This window comes from Astatotilapia calliptera, chromosome 5 (genome assembly GCF_964374335.1).
Source record: "Astatotilapia calliptera chromosome 5, fAstCal68.1, whole genome shotgun sequence".
Lineage (NCBI taxonomy): Eukaryota > Metazoa > Chordata > Actinopteri > Cichliformes > Cichlidae > Astatotilapia > Astatotilapia calliptera.
In genome coordinates this window covers 10,409,290-10,428,964 of record NC_137426.1, presented here as the reverse complement: position 1 = coordinate 10,428,964, position 19,675 = coordinate 10,409,290, and the positions used below count along the sequence as shown (strand labels likewise).

General features: G+C 38.8%; 1 protein-coding gene across 2 annotated transcripts; it reads left to right on the top strand.

Annotated features, from left to right (window-relative positions):
* The first annotated feature begins 2,064 nt into the window (after positions 1–2,064).
* On the top strand, positions 2,065–11,399 carry agtrap (angiotensin II receptor-associated protein). Of its 2 annotated transcripts, none has more exons than XM_026167165.2 (5): positions 2,065–2,285; positions 3,169–3,203; positions 3,395–3,503; positions 5,422–5,617; positions 10,457–11,399. In XM_026167165.2, exons 1-5 carry the CDS (start codon positions 2,259–2,261, stop codon positions 10,579–10,581), a joined length of 492 nt encoding a protein of 163 aa, XP_026022950.1. In that variant the 5' UTR covers positions 2,065–2,258; the 3' UTR covers positions 10,582–11,399. The 2 variants fall into 2 exon arrangements, with proteins under 2 accessions (XP_026022950.1, XP_080157287.1); XM_080301161.1 differs by lacking the exon at positions 10,457–11,399 and adding an exon at positions 9,062–9,618 and having other exon boundaries at positions 2,066–2,285.
* Positions 11,400–19,675: the final 8,276 nt, after the last annotated feature.

Sequence of the window (19,675 nt, the reverse complement as noted above, 5' to 3'; positions counted from 1 at the left end):
TACGTGACTACCAAACTCATTTTTTTAATAAGCAGTGTCATTGTGGTATTCTAGTTCATGAGCTGTAAACACACAGGCTTCCTCAAAATGTGCATTGATTACGACACAGCTGGTCCAACCTACAATAAAGCTTAATGCTGCTTGACGTTGGCATTGTTGATGTTCTGTTGAAACTGCTTTAAATACAAGTGACTGAAATAAACTTACTGAGTTCCTCTTTGGAGAGGCTGCTGGTTCACTCTCTCTGGCTGTTTCTGAAATTTCATGCTGTTTAGTCGTGCTGAGTAAACTTAATAGTGTGTCACATCTGACAATGGCTCTCTGTCTTTAGCAACCACTGATAGCTAAACCATTTTAACTTGTTAGCTGTCCTCCATTGACCTTTGTTCTCCAAGCATTTCTTTTATATTTTTCCTTTTTCTATCCTTACTTGGGTAGAGACATGATTCGGGATGTGGATTAGCAGTTACTAAAATACAATAAATTAGCTGTGCTGTGAATGCATCTGCAAGAGTGGGTGGACTAAGCCACTTTGCCTCATTTGTAAGGGATGAAAGAGGCATCAGAGAGCTTAACTAGTTTTTGGAGCCCAGGGTGCTTGGGTAGTCAACCTCCATCACCACACTTTATATTTAGTTGACAGTATAATAATAACTCTTAAATAAAATGTTACTATTTTTTATATAATATAATATTTTTTTATATTAATCTTGTATTTTTTTTCTCTGTCAGCACTGAAAACTTCACAGAATTTTTTTTATGTTAATATACTTTTAGAAAGGCCACTTAGGAAAATTGAACTGGGCTGTGCTGAGAATCCGGGTACAGTTATATCCTCCTGAGAATGTGTAATAGAATAGTTTTTGGTTGATATCTTTTGACTTATTTGAGCTACTCTACTAAGATGTACTAAATACATTCTGGACCTTTAATTGAAATCTCATGTGTTTGTGTGGCAAAGAAAAGTTCAATAATATTAATTTACCATGCGGGGAATATAAACTAAAAACAAGAGTGAAATATCAATATATATATATATATATATATATATATATATATATATATATATATATATATATATATATATATATATATATATATTGATATATATATATATATATTGATATATATTGATATATATATTGATATATATTGATATATATATTGATATATATTGATATATATATATATAGCTGGATAGCGTAGTGGTTAAACTACACGCCTTTGGAACAGAGGATCGCAAGTTCGATTCCTGCCTGGGGCGTCTGTATCCAGTAAGGGTCCTAAGGCTAGACCCCCTATGCTAAGCAAGCCTACCGCAGACATGAGCGAGACAGATAAATATGAAGGCATGCCGGCTCGGACGTCGCCCGGATCAACAAGGTCCGCGTCAGGTGTTGAGGAACCAGGGCACCCTGACGAAAAGTGGGCTACTGGAACAAGAAGGCATCGGTGGGCAAGGGACGAAAACAGGGCGTTGTTGGAATGCTACTACGCAAGTAACCCCGGCGGAAGGGGCTACATGAATAGGATGAGGGACCTATGGATTCTTCGATACCCAACATCCACAATGACGGCGAACCAAGGGCTCAGAGAAGAGCTCGAGAGGATGTGGAGGGTGAAGGTAACGGTGGTCCCCGTGGTAATCGGAGCACTAGGTGCGGTGACTCCCAAGCTAGGCGAGTGGCTCCAGCAGATCCCGGGAACAACATCGGAGATCTCTGTCCAGAAGAGCGCAGTCCTGGGAACAGCTAAGATACTGCGCAGGACCCTCAAGCTCCCAGGCCTCTGGTAGAGGACCCGAGCTTGAAGGATAAACCGCCCGCAGGGGCGCGCTGGGTGTTTAATTTATATATATATATATATATATAATTCCTTGCGTCCAGTTATTATTAAATCATTAAATTAAAGTTCTGCTTAAGGAAGTAATACAAGAAGCACGGAAGCGGCTGACTGCCGCACACATATTTCCGGGTCTCTTCAGTTAGTTAGTAACCTTCCTAAGCAAATTTGCCAATTGAACCGCACCCCAGGGGTTGGGGGGAGGGGGTGAGGGGGTGAGAGGGGCAGGAGTAACATGGGAACGAGTCAGGTTGCTGTCACATGGCTTGTGTTTGCAAGGCTGAGCCGACGGGAGGAGGGGTTTGGACAGAAGTTTGTGTAAGAAGAGAAACTGCGGTACTTTTTCATGTAGCTCTTTAACAAGTTGAAACGCCGAATCGGATCAAGGAGGAGCTGCTTTGTCCAAACAGACAATTATGGAAATCCCTGCCATAAATCTAAAGGTGAGGTTTACTTTCTGCGTTTCTGATTGCCTCGGCTTGTACGCTCAAACAAAAGCTGGTTTTCAATGAAATGTCAGCTCTGTTCCTCGGTGGTAATTCCTCTGTGTGGCAACGACCTTCCTCTGCTTGTGACTCAGATCACAGTAAACTGCTGCTCTACTTTTTGCTATTAAGTAAGAAGTGTTTAAGGTAATGTTCAGGGGATACGGTCCCTGAAGGACAATTTTGAGTGGCAGCAGGTCCTTTGACAGAGGTCATTATTTAAACATATAAACATATTTATTTTCACAAACACTTTAAACACTCATATGCAGTGAATTTGGGGGGAACTAAGGTATCAAAAAATAGTAGAGACAAACTATATTCTGTGATGAACATTAACTGATGAACTGATGCCTTTGATTAACCGTGAAACTGAACAGGGACAAAAGTGTCCTTGTGCTCTGTCCAAAGAATAAAATGGGTCAAATGTAATTTTGGACAGCTCTTTCAAGGATTATAAAACCTGTGATGTTAAAAGTAAGCTTGGAGGACACTAACAGTTTCTGCACGATGGTGCATTTTTATATTCATTTAGTGTGTTCAGTCATTCGTTCATTTATCTCTTAAAGTTTTTTGAAATGAGTTAATTTTACTTTGTTTCACAGAATTGAAGGAAATCATATGTATAAAAAATGCAATTTGGCGAGGTTAAAAAAGATGTCTTCGGTCCTCTTAGAGACCTAAATAAAAAGATAAATCATTGCTGCAGATTAGCTGCACGCAGTTATTATTTGAAGTTTTTAACTTGTGTTTGAGTGATAGTTTCATCATTCTTAGCTATACACTGGTTGTTCTGGGTCTCAGTTCAGTGTAAACACATTTTTGTCCTTCTCTATTCCAGGCCATCGTACTGGTGCACTGGCTGCTTACAGTGTGGTGAGTATGAGCACAGGCTTTTTTTCCACAAACCTGAGGAATTTCTCTCCTCTTTTGGCACACAGACACATGCTTATACTCCTGATTCAGGTCAACTCCTTCACCTACATGTCTCATCCTCTGTGAAATCGCACGTAACTCTCCTGGGGTGTGTAAGAATCTGTCTCGTATGAATTGTGTGTTTCCTTCAGGGGGAGTATGGTGTGGCTGTCGGTGGCCTTCACATGGGCGAACTTTAGCGTTTTAGCAGTTGGAGTGTGGGCGATTGCACAGAGGGACTCAATAGATGCAGTGATCATGGTGAGTCTCTGCCTTCATTTCTTCATACGCTCTTATAGCATCATGTGACACATTAAGTAGTCCAACTTTAGGTGCAGTGCTGCATATCTGTGCTAACCTATTTGTCTGTGGAATCTAGGGCATTCTGTGAGCATCCCTTTGAAAAAGAGCCCTTAATTTACCACAGTACAGTAGCTGAGGCCCTCAGACAGTTTAAAATGGCTCCTTAAGCAAATGTAATTTAAATGTTTGAAGTTTCAGAATTGTCAACCCATATCATACCGTAACTCTGAACCCGTGACTGGTGTTTCCATTGTACATTAGTGACATCAGCTGACTAAGGGGAAAAAAAACTAAACAAAAGTGTGACTTCAGAATTGTTTTTTGATTGTGTTCTGAAGCAAGAACAGCTTTTAATGAGAGCCGTTATCAGATAGAAGGAAAACTTGTGCAGTTGGCTCTTCTGTCTGTCAGAGGAAACTATTAAGTGCCTCATCCTGACTGTGGGTCAACAAAGTACTGAGCCCTTCTCATAGACTGTATATAGAAGATGGCCACAATGGTATGTGGTTTTTCATGGCTTTAGTTTTGGATCGAGTTTCACATTCTGGCTTTGGCTGTGTTCATTTTTTTTTTCAAGTCAAATCTGACCATATTAACATGAGCAGGCAGTGAGGAGGAGTTGCCATCTATTGCTAGCTAGTTTGGTTAGCAGGGTACCTTCATAAAGTGTTGTAATATTAAATGGGATGCTTATTCTGACTTGCATCAAAACAGGCTTAAAATTACTCAAGTGTGTTTTTGTATGATTGAACACTAAACAACACCAGATGTCAAAATGCTTTATGCATTTCTGCTGTAACGTTGGACATTTTAGCATGGGACCTGATTGGCCCGTGAAGCCAACCTCAGGGGCTGCAGCTTTTGGTGCTTCAGCTTCAGCTCTTATTTCATTTTTCAGCCCCAGAGGTTGCTACATTTTAGTTGTGTGTTCACTGCATAAATAGTTTTATGCTGATGCAAAATATTTGTTACACTCTAAATCTTCATGTCCTTGTAATGGACGGATTCTTTCAGTTTCTGTTTGAATGATGTGGTTACTTATTTTATTTAACTAAAACAAACTCTTTACTGCAATTGATGGGAAATTATATTAATCTCAGGGGCTATGTAGCTTTGTGGATGACTCTAACCCACTATGACTAACTTTAACTGATGGATTTAACAAAACTATACTTAAAGTCCACCTTTGTCCAGGCTTTGAGTGTTTGAAATGAAGGGATGAATCTTGAACAAAATAGCTGTCTACTGTGTTATTCTTTGACAGTAACCAAAACGAGAGTTTGACAGTACTGGACTCTGTCACTGTACTGAACTTAATTTAGACTTATAGACGCTGGGATGTAACCACAGGGGAGCCTTTTACCTTGTGTACATTAAAGTCCAATGTCATATTCACTCATGTCCAAGATCTATCAAGAAAAAACACTGGTGCACAACTAATGGATAAGCAGGATTTCTTAGCACTGAGTGGTATTTTAAATTGGATCAATCACCCGCCCAATCAGCTGCAGGTAATATAGCCCACTGTATATCTTTTCCAGTATGGTTAAGTCCTGGCAGCATTTTTCTCAGGTGCCTTAAGTGAATTCACTTATTTTCAAGTGTTTAACTAATAGCATGTTTAACTCATATTTAATTCTTTTTTTATTGGAAAGTTATTTCTCATTTAACAATATGGACATTGACTGTCCCAAATTATAAGACAAGATCTTGTTTTGTTTTACTCTTTTTGTAATGGCTTGCCTCAAAAATCTTTTTCCAGAACATGTATGCTATACTTTAGTTTTTTTTTATATCACACCCACCAACCAAATGACTTCATTTTCCATGTTACAATTATGTCGCTTTACATGTCTCTTTTGTGTGCTCCCTGTAGTTTCTGATAGGGATGATTTTGACAATATTGACCGACATCGTCCATCTCGGAATATTCTACCCTCTCGGTGCCTCGACCGACTTGTTTCGCTTCGGCGCAGGGATGACCATCCTCAACCTGCTGCTCAAACCCATTTCCTGCTTCTTTGTCTACCAAATGTACCGCGAGCGAGGAGGAGATTACAACATCAACTTTGGTAAGTACGACTAGATGGGTCACGTACAGTAGCATAAAACATTTCGAGATTTAAAAAGATTTTGGCTCAGGTTCCTCAGTTTTTCATTTTGTTGTCATGAAAGCTGTGAAAAGGTAATGAAAGCAGAAATACATACACAACACAGTGGGTACATCTCCCAGTATAATTTCAGAACTAGTGAGAAAGTATCTAAAATACCTGAGCCTACCCACCACTTTATGACCAAAGCTCTAAGGTATGGAGTAATGCATGTGTCCAAGGGCACTTTGATGTCTTCCTTGTGTTGTTTTATGCCGTTTGCCATGAAAAGCCTGCCGAGAGCAGCAACCTGGCAGGACGTTGAGCGAAAGCGCTGGCAGATGATTCCACCGTCAAACTGATTAGTTACAGTCACAAGACTTAAAATGTAGAGAAATATTTGAGCTGCAGCTCGGCCAGTCAAAGAAACCCTTTCTCAATGAAATGTTTATTACATTTGTGTGTCATCCTGGCAACCAGTTTATACTGCATGGAGAAACACATTAAGCCCATGCAGGCCTACGAGTGTATGATCTGCCATGATAGCACATGGACAGAAATAGCACAGGAGTGATGTGGAAAGAAACACAGATGGACTCAAATCTGATGAACACAGAAAGAGACTCTTTGTGTTGGCACTGACTTTTGGGTGTATAGCGTTCTGTTTGCAGGCAAACATCTAATAAGCACGCTAACAAGTGAAGGGATGTTTGATCAAGTGTGTGTGGTCATTGATTTGCTGACTTTATCTCTCTCTGCTGAGAGCTTTTCCATTAGAAATCCCACTGAGCTGTGACGTCCGCTGGACTCTTAAATCCCGGAAAATGTTACTCATTCATTAGCGATTGATCCATAATAAGAGCAACAACAACACAAATGGGAAAAATAAAACCACATATTGTTGGTGTAACGCAATTTTATTACTATTAATATTAGTATTATAGGCCAAAATACTATGTTATTTCATGTCACGCTGGGTAAAGTAATGAAATTTCTCTTGCATTGCTACCCAAAACTGCAGTTGACAAAATATATTTCCTGCATGCTTGGCAGATAATTGAATATTGATGAATGTGCTCTCTCTGTGGTTTTACTTTACCGCCACATTCACACAGCAGGTACATCCATTAGAGTGTGTAATGACTGATGAAAGCGGCTAATGTCAGTTTCAGACTATGTGAGTTTTAATTGCTGCCTGATTGCGTTGTTGGCATCTATATGGTTCCCCGCTGCACTGAGCACTCTGGGAACCAGACAATCAAGTGTGTGTGAGTGAACTGTTGATTCAGGTATTTGGGGCTCCCAGAATTTTGATTGATGGACCTCTTATGGTGGTTGAATTACTCTGAGTTTGTGTATTAGACTTAAGTTTTACATCCAATGAAGCAAAAACTGCACATTTGAGCCGTCACACTTTTGCAGTCAGTCAAAGTGACTGTGGTCATTAAACCAACCAGTGCTTAGCACCTATAAACAGGCAAATCCAGACTGTCAAAGCACATAGAGGTGAGGCACGTACTTTACATGGGTAGATGAAAGCATTGAAAAAGAACAGCAAGTAATAAGCTGTGATTTTGTTTACACTGTGAATGATTGGCAGGTAATTAAAAGCCATAAGCAAAATTGAAAGGAAAAGGTGCCTTCTCATTTGTGAGCCATAGATGGTAGCATTTTTTTTATGTACATCTTGTTTTTAATGGGTTTGGCCCTATTTTGTCTTCAGACCTGCCTTAATTCTTCATGGCATAGATTCAACACGGTTCTGGAAACATTTTTCAAAGATATTGATCCATATTGACACGACTGCATCACACTATGTTGCAGATTTGTCAGCTGAATTTCCTTTTCCATCACATCCCAAAGGTTCATTCTTAGATTCAGATCTCGTGGCATTACAGTGAGATCATTGTAATCTTCAAGAAACTATTTTGTGATGATTTGAGGTTTGTGAGATTCCAACTTATCCTGCTGGGTAACTTGGCAGCTCTCGTGCAGTAGGAATTGAGGCTTATTAGACAGGGCACCCTTTTTTTTTTTTTACAGTCTTCTGTAGTCCAGTTTAAAATTGTAGCCTCATTTTACTGTTCTTAGCTGAGGGGAGTGGTGCCTGCTGCTACTGTAGCCCATGTTACAAGTTTGAAGGGTTTCAAATTCAAATTCAAATTTTATTTGTCACACACACACAACCATACAAAGTATGACATGGGGTGAAATGTTTGTAGCTGTGCAATGCCCGACTATTAAATGACAGAAAAAAGTTTTACAGTATTTACAATTTACAGGTTACTACAAAAATTTACAAATTAACTTAGAAATTTACAGTAAAAAATGTGCAAATAGCAGAAAGAGGTTATAAAGATTATAAAGATTTTAAATTATAGAAAGATTGTTGTTGTTTTTGTTCTGCACACCTTGGTTGTAATGAGTTGCTTTTGCCTTCCTATCAGCTTGAAGCACTCTGGCCATTCACTTCTGACCTCTGGCCTCAACAAGCTACAAAAAAAATGTGGACAATTTTTTTTAGAGTGAAAAGGCTCCATCTTTGAGTTTGGTATCCTATTTATGTTTACGGCTAACTGCAATCATTTTGAGGTTTTAAATTGGCATTAGAAAAAGCCATTTATTAATGGTTTGAATAACTTCATATCTCAAACTGTGCCAGTGTTATCCAGGGTCGTATTTGCTAAAGAGACTTAGCAAGTGCTTAAAAACACACACACAGATAAGATTAATTTTTATCTCTGCGTTTGTGTAGTTTGATTTTTAATCGTGTGCATGCAAAGACTATTGTAGACAGACCAAATAGCAGTCTGAACAGTTTCCACATCATACAGTAAATACTAGGCCTAACGCCTACCAGGGACCTTTAAGCTTTAGCCAACAAATGCATATTTAAGACTGTTTTTAGGAGTCTCATTTTCATACAGTGCACCTCAAGACATTGAAAAGTTAGTAAAAACTCTGCAGCCAGGGAAACTAAATACAACAAACGACTGGAAAATTGACGGTTGGTTGCTAGATAAACATAGCACGTCTGAAATGACAGACTCATCTTTTAAACACTTATCATTAATTTTGAGCAATGAGTCTGCTGCCATTATGTGTGAACTGTACCAGAACTGTGCCGTGATGTAAAGTGCAACAGCCTTGCTAGCAATAACTAAGTAAATTGCAGCTTAGCAGACTGCCTGCCATGCATTACCCTTAAATTAATGTGCTCCTAAATTAAATTAATGTGCACTCCTTAAATATTTGTTCCCAACTTAAAATGTCATTATTTTTCTTGCATGTCATCCTTTGCTCTTTGGCATACCTTACTGTCACACCTTAGTATTTATTTTTTGTAAAGGCTGATTTTTGTTGTTGTAGTTGGAATTTGATCATTTCTTCTTCTCTTCTCTTCTCTTCAACCTTTTGACCTCTCAGACTTTGAGACCTCTGTGGACAGTCGATGCACTACGGACAGTGCTGACAGTGCCTTTATTGGGCGCCGCTATTGATTCCTGGCCTCTTCCCTTTTTACAGTTTCTCTCCTCCAATCATCCTCTTCCAACTCCTTCTATGCAGGAAGTAAGATTCCATATCAGGCTGCAGGATGATAAAGAGAAATAGATTTATTTTTTTTCCCCTTTTGTATTTATTTCTAAACAATCATCTTGTCAGTGTTCTGCTGTCCATCTCTTTGTGTTTTTTTTAATGTGTCTTTTAATTTGACTGTTCCCACCTTCAGTAAGCCCATACCTGCCTGCATTGCTATGTTTGTTTGTAGAGATTGCTCTTATGCAAACACTATTTATTGTATTTTAGGAGTTTATATGTATCTGAAAGTTTGCATCAGCTATATGGTTTATTCAGGTTTTTAGTCCCCACATGCCTCATTTGTGCTCTTGCATTGTATTTGCATGTATTTAAAGCAGAGCTGCATGATGCTGCACATTCTAAAATGAGCCTAATTAAAATCAACATGATGTGATGTGATACTAGACAGTGAGTATGGCCTGGTTTTATGCACACGCTTTGTTGAGCTTTATGTGATGCCATCCTTTGGTCAATCTTTGGGCTATTGCCAATATTCCCACACAGCTGCAGTGAAACCAGATTTCTTGTTTTACTGGCGTTAAAGGTGCATGTTTGTCACCGCAGTTGGACTCTGGACTGTGCAGAGGTGCTGTCTTTGAAACGCCAAAGGGGATAGTTGATATTCTGGCCATGTCAGAGTCAGGACTGTTTGTTGTAGATGCTTCATGTGAAGTCCCTTTATAAAAATCTTTCATAAACGTTGCCACCTATAATACAGCAAGGAAGCTATATCCTCTGGTAAATTTATTTATTTATTTTTTTCAAATAATCTTGATTATTTGACTGCTGACAGAAGGACAAGAGATTTTTCATGTTCAGTCTCACATCAGTGAAGTTCCCGTGCCCAAACTCTTCTCAAAATGACTAATCAAACAGTAGTGGGGAAATGGGAGGAATTTCTTCTTCCATCAAAGAAGGATTTTGAATAAAAGTGGCTGTTTTCTCAGTCTACCATTCATCAGAGGGAGTGTGTATTTTTAATGTATGCTGGTAATAACAGATTCAAGCACTGTCATTTATATTTCTACAGACATGGCTGGGCACTTGACTCAAGATAGCAAATCTGCATAACCGTTTCATGAATCTGTGTGTAAGGAGAAAGGGAAAACAATAAAGAAAAAGATTTGAGCTTTCTGGGTGCCAGTACTTTAAATATGTATATCAACAACAGTCCAGTCTCCAAGGTCCATGATTAGATGTGGTTAAAATCTGATGTTGAAGACTTGTGGCTTGTCTCTGCAGGTTTCCCTTCTGTATCACGAAACCGAGATGCCTATCAGTCCATTGACCAGCAGGATGGCTCCTCTACCTCAGGAAATCCCTTCAACCAGACGCCGGACAGCAAACCAGGAGTTCGCGCTTACTGAACCAAGCAGCCGTTGAGCAATGCAGTGTTTTCCTTTCAGCAACACCTGCCCAGCACTTTGGGACAAGTATTATAATCGATTCTGTGTCGTCCCTGTTTTGTACAGTTGGCGTGTAACTCTGAAAGTTTTATTATGCTAAGTAGTCATCAGTTTGAGCTTCAGAGTGAAATGTGGCATAATTACACCCATTTTCATTTCAAACTTTGGCACATACCTGCTGAACGCACGCAGAGGAAAAACTGTTCTCCCATTCCCATGCTGTGATGCCGTACTTTTCACCTTCTATTTTTAGTAGACAGGTGTTGAATCGAACTGCTGTGTCTACAGCGGTTTTGTTTTCTGTTACCTTTTTTATTTCCCACAAATGTGGTACTTTCGGATGCAAAGAGTCCGTTTCTCATTTTGTAAGCAGTAGATTAATATTTTTCAATTGATTTTTTTATTTTAAATATTACAGTTCTGCTGACTAGAATGGAGGTTTTTGACTAACGAGAAATGAAATTAATGTGCATTGCTGTGCCTTGGAAGTTAAACTTTGGGTGAAAAAAATACAAAAGCAATGTGAAATTTGAACTGCTTCAACCAAACTGAACGCATAGCAAGAACTGTAGTTAATGTTTCATCTCCTAACTTGGCATGAAAATACACTCACTGCAAAGCAGATGGGCCCTATTCATTTATGCTGATATTTAGTTTCTTCATACTAAGACTTTTTTCATATCAAGCTGCCAATCTACCAAAATGTAAAATATAGAGACTGCTGATTTTGTAGCATCACATAATCGTCAGTTAATGATTATTAAAAAAAAGTAAACGATTGTTTTCTTTGTTATTCTAATAGTTGCAAGTAAATTGCTTAAGTATGCAAAACCTGTTTACAGTGTTTAGCGTAAATTACAGACCACACCATACTGATATGTTACAATATGTCTGCTGTGTAGGCACAAGAGATATGAGAAAGTATTATTACAGTAAAAGTGTTCAAAGCTTGAAATGTTCACATCAGCACTGTGGTTACTGAAAATGTGCAACAAGTCGTTCACTGAGCTTTTCAAGAAGTGTGTACTCTCAGTTTTTGTTGGCAGATTGTCCGACTATGGTAGCGATATGAGTGTAAAGAAAAGCGGCTACAGGGATTGCATCATTTGGACAATTTGGACTCGGTTCACTTTTGAAAGTGTTACAAGATTGGAGTTTTGTGTTTTTTTTGAAATCCTGATAAACTGTGTGACTAAATGGAGATGTGGTAACTATACTGGTCACAGTATAGAGATGTGAAATTATGCATGCCATAGTAGCGTGAAATATAGATCACAAGACACACCTTACTTGCAGTTACTAAAGAGCCTGTAAGAAGCATACTAAATAATGCAGAGTTGCAGTTTGCTGTATTGCTTATGTAAAGTTATAACTTATAAAGTTTAAGTTGTATTTTGAGAAACTGTTTTTGCACCACAAGAAATGCAGGTTACCATAAATTAACAAGAATAATTTAATTAAGCCAAATGTTTAATCTAATAGCCTATTTATGTTATTTATCAAGCCTTTACGTTAGGTTTAAACAGACATTACTGCTGTTGCTACTAAGAATTTCTATAGTTAAGATAAAAAATTAAACTAACACTTAACTCACATATCACAGGCTGAGGCTACTTTCACTATAGCATGGCCCCCACGTACCTGTATTCAGCCCTGGCAACATCTGGATCGTGTCCTTGGGCTTTCCTTGCAGACTTGGATCAAAGCATCACTGAGCTTCTGGACAGACTGTAGTCCAGGTTCAGCATCACAGTTCATAAAGTCTGGATTCAGGCCTGTGGAACATGAGGGCCAGTCAATATCATCAGTGCCTTCATCATTCAGGGAGCTGCCTATGCACGTTTGCCATATGAGTCATTGTCCTGCACCAGGTGGTACTTAGTGCACCAAGATAAGGTCTAACAGTGCGACTGAGGATTTTATCCAGGCACCTAATAACAGTCAGGGTTGGTTAGCACATTCAGGTCTGTGCAACCCTCAAAGGATATACCTTCCCATATGTTTGCTGTCATGCTTGCACATGTTGCATAGTTTTTGCCGTCGCATCTCCAGACTTTTTTGTGAACCACCTCTAATTTGTAAGGAGAACTGGATGTAGCTGAGGGTTCTGGTGTTCTCTACCACCGGGCTGTGAGCAGAGGTCCCACTACATCACATCATGCTTTCATTCCACCCTCGTGGATTCTGATTCTGAGAGTTTGGTGTGAAACACACACAAGTAGCCTGCCAGAGGCCTTTTGTTGTGCTCTGGCAGTGCTCCTCTTGTTCCTGCCCACATAAAGGAGCAGGTACCGGACCAGCAGCTGGATTGTTGCCCTTTTAGAGCAATGTATTTCTTTTGTGTTTAATGGTCAATCTCCTCCACACCTCTGAGTGTGCAGGAGACACACAGTTAACATGGTGTGGATGAAAATACCTGAAGGAGTGGGCCTGAGTGGGCTGCAGGTTTCATCTCCTAACAAAAAAGAAAATGAAAACATCAATCAGAGGGATCTGTGATCTGTGGCCTCCACGTGTCATTCGCACAAAATCAGGTGAAATTGATGAAGAATTATGTGGAAGTTTAACTGATTCTGTGATGATCACCTTATTATATGACCTTATTTTTTTATTTTTTGTTTTGCACAGTCCATTTTCTTGCAATTTAATTTTTTTTCTTTTACCTTCTCTCATATACCTAGTTCCTCTCATCCTGCTCCACTAACATATATCTTTACCATTCATTTGTACCCCCGTCACAGAAGACAAGAAAAGACATTCATCTTCCTGTCCTCCATGCACTAAACCATTTTTGCACTCCACTGTGCATGTTCTGAGAGTCACACTACTTTCAATTTTGGCACATTTTGGCAAATTCACGCTACAATGAGTGAGTTAAAATGACACAAATGTTTAATACACACAAAAGAATCATGAAAGTGAAGGATTCATTCTCCACTGCCTCCCTCAGCACAATTATAAAAATTCAAGTGACACAGTTGTACACGCGTGGAATGTAAACCACCTCATTAGCATTTTTTACCCACACCTCTGGTGAAAACAGGTGTGGCTCAGTAAATTATGTTGTAAATGAAAACATTTTATATACTCTAAAAGTAGTAAGTTAACAGATTATGAACCTGCAGTCAAGGTTTTTGTCACTAAGGGCTTTTATTATGATGAGGTAGTTAGCTTAAATGGTTTATTGTCCTCAAATGTGCAGGCTGTTGAGCTGAAAGCCCTTGAGCTGAGAGCTTTGTCATCTGTTTGTAGATTGTAGTACTTTGTGGGCTTCTTTATAAAGCAGGGAAATTCAGTTTCTGCCACAATAGTATTGTTGAGTTTAAAAAAATGTTACAAAACAGTGTAAAATTGACATAAAAATAGAATTAAATGATTTAAAAATTATATAAACTTCATGTAAAAGAAAGAACATTTCAAAAGAGTCTTTCAGAAATAAAAATGGGGACAGTTCACCAATTTGTCAAAGACTGCAAATCAGTATATTCAAAGTATTTGCTCATCATCTATGGTGCGCAATATTAAAAGACTCGTAGGATTGGCCAGATTCCACACACAAGGACGAAATCAAAACACAACGATTGTGATCCACAGGGAGCAGTCGTGTAAAATAGACACGATTCTGTAGTGGTGTATGCAATGGAAATCACTGCATGAGCTCAGGATGCTTCAAACAATATTAGTTATGTATTCAGTAAACAGTTTCTTCTTGCACTGGTAAGTGCAACCTCTACCATTTAAAGACAAAAAAATATGATCCTAAAGCACTGCCACCTTTTTAGGGAGCTCAATTAAGATGCACTGAGACGAAGAAGCTGCTGTGTGCGCATACCAAGAGGTTAACAGGTCAAAAAAAGTAAACTCTTAAACCTCTTGGAATAAACCCCACATATTTTAACATCCACGCATCCATTCTCTTCCGCTTATCCTCGTCAGGGTCACGGGGGGGCTGGGGCCCCTAACATAGGGCGTGAGGCAGGGTACGCCCTGGACAGGTGGCGCCAGTCTAATAGAGACAGACAATCATTTACACTCACACCTAATTTAGGTTTACCAATTAAGCTAACCCAAACAAGGGAAGAAAGGCCCCTACCAGGTGGTGGAATCCAACTTAGGACCTTCTTGCTGTGAGGCAACAGTGCTAATCACTGCACCACTGTGCTGCCCTATAGTGACACACTATGCTTTTGATTAAATGTTTGCTTTTTTCTATGGGAATGAGTTTTTTCCCTCTATAATTTTTACTCTCTACTGTTTGGTTGGCTAGATGGTTGATTTAGGATAATAAATGATTGATCGCATTAATGAGATTGTGACTTACGCACTGTACTGCCTTATTCAGCCTTGTTGTAAAAAGACACCTTTGAGGTGATGGCTGAAAAGTTTTGAATATACAAAAACACAAGTGAAGTTTGCAAAGTGTCTCATTTCCACTTTCAACTTGGCACTCCACTGTTTTAAAAGAGACAAACATATATGAGCAACCCTCCAACTATAAACATGGAGACAGCAGACATATTTTTTTTCTCATATTATTTATCTGCCATATTGTAGGTCATCCAGGAGGGATGTCAGCCAACAGCAAGCCATAAAACTGAAAGAACCAAACAGCACAGTTAATATGTTCTCAGCATACAGAGTAGGCTCACGATTGCAGTTCAAGTTGAGTTGATTATTCACACCTGGGGAAGATGTTTAATTCATTTGGTCAAATGATTTGAGGATACGGTCAAAAACAAGGTACCGTGATGATCTTTGAAAAATAATTTCCTTTCTTTTTTCTTGTGATAACAGCTAGCTGAGGACATAATGTATAGATAACCTGTGAAAGATAGAATGAGAGGCTGTGGCTTTAAAAGAGAAAGGGGGAAAAAAAAAACAACGTATGAAGACGACAGAGTGTGAAGGTGCACCAGAGGAGGTGGGGGAGGAGGAATGGCCACGAGCTCAACAAGCTGTTGATTAATAAGGAGCTGCAGGACTGCCTCTCCTGAGCCTTGCATGCATGCAGGTTTAACACATCCTCGGGCTCACACCTGATTCCTCCGAGTCAAGGACACGCTCACTCACTGCCATTGTGGTATATGCAATAAAACCAACTCAATTTGTCAGCTCTGTTATTGCATTAACCATGATCCCTAGAGAGGTCTGAAAAAAAATGAATGCGTGGGCATCAGGACTGCAGACTTCCAACACCAATTTTCAGCATCTTTAGGTGTCCAATATTTCTGAAATGAAACTGGCCTGTAGGGTTTTTAAGGGAATTTATGTTGTTAAGTGAGCTACGTTTTTATTCCTCCATATTTTTTATTTAGGAAATCTGATAATTTCTCTGTGGTGACTGAGATAAATGATGGCATTACTACAGTTTCATTTTTTTTGTCTCTAATGAGATACATTTGAATATAAGAATTAGTAACACAATCTAGTCTGTTAGCTTAAATTTACAGTTTATGTTATGGCGGTTTTACGTATTCCATACACTCATTTTTCATTTATTTTTGCCCTTCTTTCTCTTGTTAGTCTTTATTGTTTTCTCTCTCCTCAAACAAAAACTCAGGTTAAAATAAATTTCTATTTATAAATGCGATCTCTGTGTAAATACAAAGGAAAAAATATTTTTAATGACATGCTTTCAGCTGAGGGTGAGGGTAAAAATGTGACCCTGAAAGCAACTGAGGTCAACCTGACTCCCTTGGCTGTGTTCCTGGGTAAATTATACAACATGGGGGAAGTGAGTGATAAAATATATATATATATTTATTGACAAGCTCAAGCTGACGAGTCTCTAATTGAGTCTAGATGCACAGGAGAAAGAATCTTTGGCTTTCGTAGACGATAAGTTATGGAAAGCGTTACTTTGATATCCCAATCTTCAACATCTTAACCCTCCACCTGCTCTCTGGAGCTCTTCGGCAACCAGCAATAAGAAAACTACAAAAACAACAACAACAACAACAAAAATGCTCAAAAGTCCTCTGAGATTAAAACGTGTTTACATGTGAAATTGATCCAGCAGTGACATTTTTATGCCTCAGGCATCTTGAGTCCCCTAGGAGAGCGCTCTCAACCCTTGACCTTTTCACACTGCAGCCTCGTGCATCTGCCACCAGCGATAACGGCATCAAAATTGATTCCAATTACCCTCCAGTCCACACGAGCCTGAAGAGAAGGGGGTCAGCAAACCCCTGCCCATTAAGCAAGGACTGATTTATTTGCAGGATATAAAATAAAACTAAGTAAACACAGTGAAAACAGAGTCAGTGTTTCTCAGGGTTATTTCACAAAAAGAAATCTGGAAAAAGGTGCTACTTCAGCCCTAATTTCAGTTCAATTAAACAGTTCTGAAACCATTCTGCAAAGGCAGTTTGGTTATAACAATCACTCAGTCTGCATCACATCAGGAATCATTAAGAAGACAGAAATTTAAAGACAAATATTCACTTACAAATAGTGTAAGTGAATAAAAAGGCCTAGAACTGACAAAAAAAAGGAAAAGGTTGTAAATAACAAATGTAATGCTCGTGCTCTGCAAAACTCATAAAGGCCCAATAGGAATAATCACAGGAATAATGACTGATATCCTCCCTGGTTCTTGGACCTCAGGTTTGTAGTTTTTTATGAGGGAGGGATAGCTCAGTAGGTAGAGTGGTGATCGAAAGGTCGGAGGTTCGAATTCACTGAACCGCTACTCTGAGGTACCCCTGAGCAAGGTACCGTCCCTACACACTGCTCCCGGGCGCTGGAGTGGTGGCTGCTGACTGCTTCACTGGGTGAATGGGTTAAATGCAGCGGGCTTATTTCCCTATTCTTTATTTTTGAGAAGGATTTTCTCCTTTGAGAGTTCATGATTCCTCTATTTTGAATTTGTTTCTTTTGTAAATTAGCTTAGCTTTGGAGTTCTGTATAGTTTGTCCTTTCATCAGCGTATCCTCAGTTTTCCATTTCTGCATTCTTAGTTTAGTTACAGTTTCTTCCTGTTTTATTTTGGTAGTCTTTCATTTCTGGCGCTGTTTAGTTTTATTGCCTTGTTGGCTCATTGTTCCTGATTAGTTACAGCTGTGTTCCCCACCTGTTCTCCCCTAGTTACCTTTTGTATAATTGTCTGTCTCTGCTTATCGTTTGTTGTGTTGTCCATTTTACTGTCTCCTTGTTCTGTGGTCTCAGTGAAATCTGATATTTGGATTTCCTGTTCTGCAAATGTTTTGGGATTTTTGGGTCCTTTGTTTATTTTGTTATACTTCTGGCATTAAAGGTTTATTTTTTAATTTTGGGTATGCAAGACTATAAGACACTCAATGTTTCATAACAGAGACATGTTTTTATATTCACTTTAAAAATCATCAACACTGGTTGGTATCCTGGTAACAAAGTCCAATATCTGTGAACATTTGATCTAATTTATGAGGGAAAAAAAGAGTAAAGAAAGTTGTGGCCATCAGGTGTAACCATGTGACCCTTATATCAAACTTCGAAGGAAAACTCTTACAAGCTTAAATGGAAAAACCAAATGGTCTTTGATTTTTCTCAGCGTTTGATTTTATTATCTCTAAGATCTTTCTATATATACAAATGTAACGCACTAATTTAGCAATCTGTGCTTAGAAATGCTTAATCTCAAGTGGTCATGTTACTTCTTCTGGACACTGTTTTAAACTGCCCAACTTGCAAAACTAGCTTGCTGGTGAGTAGATGACTAGTAGATAACTGGTGAGTCCGACCTCCAAAAAACATGAAAGTGACCAAAAATAATTCTTCTTCCTCCTCTTTGTCCTCCTCCCTTTAGGGCTCACCACAGTGGATCATCTCTACATGTCCTAAAATCCTAATACTGAGGCTCTGAAATGTGGAGAAACCATCTTTTATATATAGTCTATGCTTTAATCTTACAGAATATTCAAATATTCTCACTACGCAGGCTGCCATACCCTTTTCCAACTCAACTAGGTTACACTACAAGCCTCAGACATGGAGATATTACTCTTCTTATCTAGATCTCCACTAGAAAGTCTGTTAATAATTTTCCTAAAATGTTTATTCCTTTAACATTTCACTGGGACCAAGTATTACAGTCAGATTAATGTATAATTTATTAGGGCAGTCCAAGGGCATCAGTGCCTGAACAGACTTCCCATGACTGTGATTCAGAAGCAGGTATTCTTATTTATTTATTTCTGTTAACTTGTTAATCCTTTGTGGAAAATTTCCATTGCTCTCATATGATCTTTGTAACTGTAATCCATTCGAATATAATAGCACATTTTAACAAATTAACCTGTCAAACCATTTCCAGCCAGCTAATTTTTAGAGCTAATTAGAGTTATGTTTTCATATTAAGTGCACTTCTGTATGCAGCATAATTAAGACTTTTAACTGTATTTTCACCCTCATTATAAAACCATGTGGTTTTATTTTTAATCTGCTCTATTTGCACTAACTGCATTCATCTTATTGTCATACATTTAAATTTCTTCCCTGACCCAATTTCTCCTGAATCATTAAACTTTCATTTTATCTTTTCCTTCTCTTCCATCTTTAATGCTTTTTTTCTCAATTACATGTTGATTAGGGTTTGAACATTTAAAAAATGGAGTTGTGAAGGCAGCATATCCTGTTAGTGTCTATACGAGCACTTCCAGTAAAATAAATGGCACAGAGGAGTGCTCTGTCATTTGCAGTCAAAAGAGAACCATCTCTCTTTAAACTTTCCATCCAAATGTGGTATTAATGCCCCTCAAAAATATTGATTTTTTTTTTTCATGATGTAAAATGGCCTTTGGTTTTACCCCCCGCCCAACCTACAGTAGGTGAGGACGCACAACTCTTAGGGGGAGAGAGAGAATAATGAATAGTGAACATGAGCCTTGTATTTGGATGAGTGCAGATGATGAATGACCAGAGGGAGGGAGTACAGGACCAGAGCAGAAGCACAGCCATTTGTTACTCTGCTGTCACAAATGTATTTTTAATGAATTTGCACCTCTGACTCTTCTGCAGAGCAAGACTGTTCCTTAAGGCCAATGTGACCCCAATATTTCCTCTGAAGTGGTGGCTC